This window comes from Colobus angolensis, unplaced genomic scaffold (genome assembly GCF_000951035.1).
Source record: "Colobus angolensis palliatus isolate OR3802 unplaced genomic scaffold, Cang.pa_1.0 Scaffold68, whole genome shotgun sequence".
In the NCBI taxonomy this organism is placed as follows: Eukaryota; Metazoa; Chordata; class Mammalia; order Primates; family Cercopithecidae; genus Colobus; species Colobus angolensis.
Genome location: NW_012120487.1, coordinates 4,487,809 through 4,494,556, shown reverse-complemented (window position 1 = coordinate 4,494,556; position 6,748 = coordinate 4,487,809). Strand labels below are relative to the sequence as shown.

The following is a 6,748-nucleotide window of genomic DNA, read 5'->3' as shown; positions in this document are numbered from 1 at the left end:
GCACCCCCGGGGCGCACGAGGCTTGCTCGCTGGGCGGGCTGCGCGCCGCCCCCAGTTGGAGTTGCCTTCCAGAGCTGGACTCCCAGGCCCCCCAAGTCAGTCTTTCCTCTCCAGACCTGCCTTTACTCCTGAGTCCGACGGAAACCCTCCCTTCCCAGCAATTTAATGTAGTTAGCTTCGCCTCCAAAGAAGTCTCATCCTACTCAACTACCTACTCTGCCAGCCGCTTCCTCCGTTCAGCCTCTCCCCCTCCTCATCAGGTTTCCTTCTGGGTCAGACCCCCGATGCAGCCTTTCCTACCCACGTCTGCTTCCACTTCCACTTCCCCTCGGGGGGCTCCCGCCTGATGGCTGTCCCAGTGGATCCCTTTAACGGGTGTGGTGGCTCCGCCAGTCTTGGTGCCAGGAACGGCCGCCCGGGGAGCACTTCTCCTGGGGGAATCCTCAGCAAAACCAGTTCTCGAGCTTCTTTCTTGCCTCGTTGCTTCCTGTCAAAGTCCAGTCCTTGTGCTTCTCAGAAAACCTCTAAACATCACTCACGCTGGGAACCTGGTCCCTCCCTCTCTGTAAAGAAGCCAATTACAATGTAAACATGGTGTCCGGGATGATAAAGTGACAGACACCTGACAGCCCTTTCCTGCTGCTCTGACCCAAACTCGCCCCCACGTCTCCTTCTCAGAAGGTTCTCTCCAGGGCTGGTGGCGCGTGCTTCCCGATTGGGGCCCACCCCGTCTTCCTTGTCTGCATTGTGGTATCTCCCTGCCATCTTGTACTCTCCTTGGCCTAGATTCGTCGGTGCTTCTAAGGCTTTAGCGCTGGGATAGGGGCAAACATTTCGGCAGTGGAGTTTTCTGTTTTTAAAATCAAGAGGCTTTGGGGTGCTTTACCTAGCACTAGGCTAGAGAGAAAAAAATGTTTTCTGAGAAACTGGGAGTCACGTAAATGCTTCATGTAAAATAACTGACTCGTGTTTGCAGAATTCTAAGTGTCATAAGGGAAGTCTGTTTCCCAGTTTATTTGGTGGTGGTGGTGTTTGTCCTGTTCTGACAAGCAGATAACAGGGGAGAAGAACCCTTTAACATGGAATGTGGTGGTTTAATCTTGGTTATGTATGTTTGGAATGGTCCTCCCAAAACTCCAATTTGAACAACGACAGCACTGACTTTTAGGTATTGACTTTCTGAGAGTGTAGTTAGTGACTTGCATTAAACAAGATCCCTGTTGGCAGGCTGTTGTTTTCTGGCTCTGTTGGCCAATTCTGGCAGGAGTTTTCCCTTCTTGAAGGTTTTGTGCTCTTGAAGACTTCCGTAAAATTGCATCTCAGTTGTGTACATACTTTATTCTCTCCCTGGGTAATACCATGTTTTTAGCTTCTATTTACTGTCATTCATCTCTGGAGAATTGCTTCAGGCTCTGTCAGTTTTATAGCCATTTAAAAAATGTACATATGTTCTTGGGTTATATATTTAGGTATTAATGTGTATACAGTAAGAACGGAGTCAGTAGTAGCTATTATCCTTCAGTGCCTCACACATGAGAGAATATACATTGGTGGTTAATTTTTATTGATAATTCAAATAAGTAAATTCAGAATATTCTGATTTTAAAACATGAAGAGGCAATAAGAGGAATTACGAAGGCACGGGAAAAAAGTAACATTTCCAGTCGCTAGTATACCCTAGTGTGCCTCCTTATTATTTCAAAACTTTGCAGATTTGTGGTTTTTAAATTTAATTTTAATTTTTTGTAACTGCCTGAGCCCAATACACTAAGTAACAATGCAGCCTGGTTTCACATTCATTATTGACCCGTTTGTCATCCGCTGTTCCCCCCACCCCGCCCACCCTCCCAGCACACACATTTAGACATAGGTATACTCAAGTGAGAGATCATTCAGGGCAGGGACATCTTTTAATCCATCTTCTCCCATAGTACCTAACTGGAAGAAAGTAATTAGTAACTGTTGTAGGAATGACTGAAAGCTCTAAAGGGTTCTGTAACAGTTATGGAGATTAAACATGCTCAAGTTAGTTTCTGCTTCTGTTCATATGATGATGATTTTCATACAGCAAATATTTTTAAAGTACCTATTATGTACTAGATACTATACTGGGATTATCTTGTTTATAATTTCTTGCCTTTACCAATTAAGCAAAACTGAGTTTGGGGAAAAAATGTGAAAAATGTTTTAGCTTGTGCCTTCCTTCCTTCCTTTTTCCAAGCTTGCCAACCAACCCTTCAACTCCCCAGCCACCAGAATAAATTACCTAAATTATTATATTCTAGCTTCTAGAGATGATAGAATACTAGAGTACCAAAATGTTAGTTCCAGTTCTGCTTTGGCAACAGCTAACTGTATGGGTTTGGGTTAAATATCCAGGCCTCAGTTTTCTTAACTTTAAAATAGACTCAACAAATATTTGCTGAGCATTTACTATGTGCTAGGAATTACTCTAGGTACTGAGGATATATATACTCATGAACAAAAGTAGTTAACAATTCTTTCACCTTGGAGACAAAACCTGGAACTTATTTCTACTAGAGGAGTTTGAATTAGTTGATCTAAGGACCTTTCCAACTCTTAAGATCCCGTTTTATAGACAGTGTTCTATGATTTATAGACCTAGTGGACTTTCTCTGGGTTCTTCAGTGCTTTACAGCCTTAATGTTTTCTAATTCAGTTGTCTTTTCTAGTTGTTCTGTTTTCTTCTTGTCAGTGAGAAGTAAAACCTGAAGAAGGATGATCTTGATTTTTGCTTCTGTTGTTAGATTAGAAAAAAAGCATGTAATACTTTTAGAAAATGTTTCCAGTAGTCAATTTTACTCCCTAATGCCCGTATCCCTAATAATAATAATACTGTTAACTTCCCTTTGGGTATTACTATATGCCAGGAATTTTACTACACTTAGAATCTAACAATATGTTTTACAAATTAGAGGAGCTAGTAAGTAAGCTAGTAAGTGGTGGATCTAAGATTTGAACCAAGGTCTGTAGGACTTCAAAAGCTGTCTATTTCACTGTACTTCTCTATGTACTATATGCTTGGCATATCCAACGCTCCCTAGTATTTTTTATTCTTTTTTTGTCAGCACATGCCATTGTCTTAAGTAGTAAGTCTCTTAAGGATGTAAGCCATGGTTTTTGCCCCTGAATCTCTAGTGCCTTTAATAGTATCTTGATGATACAATTGTGTGTTCAAAGTTAGTGCTATTGATGATAAAGGTTTTATTTTACTGAGATAGGATTTGAATATTTAAAATAGTCTTTTAGCAACAGCTTTATACTGGTTTTCTTGCTTTAGTTTAGCAAGGATTTTTTTTTTTTTTTTTGAGACAGGATCACACTTTGTCACCCAGGCTGGAGTACAGTGGCACGATCTGGCTCACTGCATCCTGCAACCTGTGTTGAGGATGCAGAGTGAGGCTCAAGGGATCCTCCCATTTCAGCCTCCTGAGTAGCTGGGACTACAAGCATGCATTGCCATGCCCAGCTAATTTTTAAAATTTTTTGTAGAGATAGGGACTCCCTATGTGGTCAGATTCTTTTTTTTTTTTTTAAAGTAATAAAAAAGCCCTTAAGTAGGGACTTAATTTTTAAAATCCTGATATATAAATGGTATAAAAACAATTTTAATGCTTTTTTTGTTAAATTACAAGAGTGATATAACTGTTACAGAAAACTTGGAAATTAAAGGAAAACATCTCCCATAATTTCACAGTTTGTAGTGTTTATTTTCAGTTTCATTTTTTAAACAAGTATACAGTGTGTGCTGATAAACATATCATCTTAGTAGTCTGATTTAACAATTATGACAGTAAATACAGGTTAGTTTGAAAATTACAACATGTTCTCAGAAGCAGAAAAGTGATATTGTTCTCAACATGACAGATATGTGAGTTCCTACAATGGGAAAGGCACATTAATGATGTTTTTCTTTTTTGCCTATAATTATGGTTCCATATACTCAGGAAATCTGTTCTTCCTTGGGAGAGATATCTAACCCTTCTCAAGGATGGCTTGAAATATTCAGCACTTGGGAGAGGTTGTCATAGTTAAAATTAATTAGGAACGGTTAGGTTTATCCAATAGTGAGTCTCTCAGGAATAATCTAAGAGTGCATTCCTTTGTTTTCACTCTATTTGCAGAAAGAATTCTAGTAACAGACTAAGGTGTGGTAGAAAAAGGTTGAGTATCATTAGCAATGAATTGTAGTTCAGAATCTCTGCAATCTCTAATAGTGTGATTTTAAAGGCCCAATCTAAGGTATTTTACTTGTTCTTCAGGGAATTACAAAAAGCACTTTATACACTTGTTTGTGAGTTTGGGGCCTAATAAAATTGGGAGCAGAAAATATAACTGTTGGGTACTGGGCTTAATACCTGTGACACAAGTCCACTGATGTAACAAACCTTCACATGTACCCTTGAACCTAAAACGAAAGTTAAAAAAAAAAAATCAGAACTCTGGAAACCAAAACCAAGTAAATGGCCTGAGAGAGGTCTGGTTAGTTGGAGAATTGATAGAATTAATAAATGAAAAGTTAATCCAGGCAGAGTTCATTAGGCAAACTCATATGCTGAAGTTTCATTTTTAAAGCAGTTGAATCAACAAGGTATGCCTTCATTAACAATTACATTTATTAGGCATTTTTAATAATCTGAGGAATTTTGTAAATTGAATGCTTTATTACAGTAAAGTGAACATTTTCTTATTTCAACAAATGATCTAACCCAGTTAAGCATGCGTAGAAAAAAGACTGGAAGAAATAAAAAACAGTTTTTTTTTTGTATGGTTGTAGTTTTTATCTACCTTGTTTTCAACAGTGAGAATGTATTCCTTCTGTAAAACAGTTTTTTTTTTTGCATGGTTGTAGTTTTTATCTACCTTGTTTTCAACAGTGAGAATGTATTCCTTCTGTAATCAACTGATTTAGCATTTCTCTGCGTCATTTTAAAAAATTTATTCATTTAAATTGAATACACAATAACTATGTGTAAAGTAAAGCTTTGTGTTCTAAGATTACATCTACACTTAGTTTTCATCCTAAACAGTCTCATCTTTGGATTTAGAGAAATTGGTCAGAGGAATGATACTAATTAATGGATTTGGACAATTCAGTTAGAGGACTAATTTATAATTTTGTGTGCTGCTTTATAATTTACAAAGCATAACCTATGAACTAAGCTATTATTATCATTTCAGATTGGAGGATACTGAGGCTCAGAATTTGGGACTTAGGTTTTATAGTTAGTAAATTAAAAAGCCAACATAAATTCTTGTTTGAAAAAATTCATACAGTGCTAGTGAAGTCTCCCTTACTGCTTTAGGCCCTCATTTGCTTTCCCAGAGGCAGCCATTCTTTCTAGTTTCTTGTGTGAATTTCCAGTAATAGTCTGTGTATATGCGAATAAATATATATAATATATGCACTGTGTATGTATATTCTTTTGTGTAAGCTGTTTATTGTTTCACAGTTTGTTGTTGTTATATTATTTTTAACTTAACTGATTTAGGAGATTGCTCTATATCATCACATGTAGATCTCCCTTATTATTTTCAAAACCTCAGGGTATTTCTATATGTGAACTTACTGTTATTTATTTTACTAGCCACCTAATACTGGACATTTATTTTGTTTTCAATCTTTTGTTACAACTATGCTGCAGTGGATACTCTTCTACATGTTTTTGTGCACATGTGTGAGCATGTGGATTAATTTCTAGTAGGTGTAATTGTTGGGCCAAAGGATACTTTTAATCTGCATATATACTGCTAATTTGGGGTAGGCATCGTGGCTCAGGCCTATAGTTCCAGTGCTTTGGAAGGCTGAGGTGGAAGGATTGATTGAAGTCAAGAGTTCGAGGCCCGGGTAACATAGTGAGAGCCATCTGGGACAAAAAAATTTTTTTTTTTAATTAGCTGGGCATGGTGGTGTGCAGCTGTAGTCCTAATAGTCATTCGAGGTTACATTGAGCTATGATTGCACCACCGCACTCCAGCCTAGGTGACAGAGCTAAGACCCTGTCTCCAAAAAAAAAAAAAGATATTGCTCATTTGCATTCAGAAACACTGCTGTAGCAGCACATATGTTTGAGAGTGTCATTTCCTCCACAGCTTGCTCAATATGTATATTATTGTCAGTCCAGTGATCAGAAAGATTTCAAACAATTTCATTGTTTTAGTTTGTTATTTATTTATGGGTAAGGTTGAACTTATTTTTTTTTCTTTGAAACCATTTGTATTTCTTTTTTTGTAAACTGCTTTAGTTTTTTACTTGTTCTCTTGATGGACTATTTGTCTTCTTTCTCGCTGATTTGTAAGAACTCTTCTTATATTTAGGAAATTTGCCCTTCTTTGCAAAATTCTTTGCAAAATTTTTTTTCTCTGAAATTTTTTTGTTTTTGGCATTCTTTGATTATGTAGAAATATTTGTTTTATATGTTTAATTTGTCAGTCTTTTCTCTTAGAGCTTCTGCAAAATCTAGATTTTTAAAGTTCAGGAGCAGAGGCAGAATAATGTAACTGCAAGAGCACACCTGTTCTGCCCCTGAGTAGTTTTGTGATCTTGGGCAAATTACTTAACCTCTTAAGTGTACTTATTTGCATATTAGAAATAAACTACTGAGACCTCTTGGGTATTATTGAGACCTCTTTTTTTTTTTTTTTTTTTGAGAGGGAGTCACGCTATCACCCAGGCTGGAGTGCAGTGGCCGGATCTCAGCTCACCGCAAGCTCCGCCTCCCAGGCT

At 37.7% G+C, this 6,748-nt stretch overlaps 1 protein-coding gene across 1 annotated transcript in view; it reads left to right on the top strand.

Moving 5' to 3' along the window:
- Positions 1-6,748, top strand: part of LOC105500735 (epidermal growth factor receptor substrate 15-like) — an 80,083-nt gene that overhangs the window by 3,656 nt on the left and 69,679 nt on the right. The window contains exon 2 of the mRNA XM_011926369.1: positions 261-565. Within this exon, the coding sequence (XP_011781759.1) occupies positions 261-565 (305 nt within the window). The remainder of the gene's footprint in view (positions 1-260; positions 566-6,748) is intronic.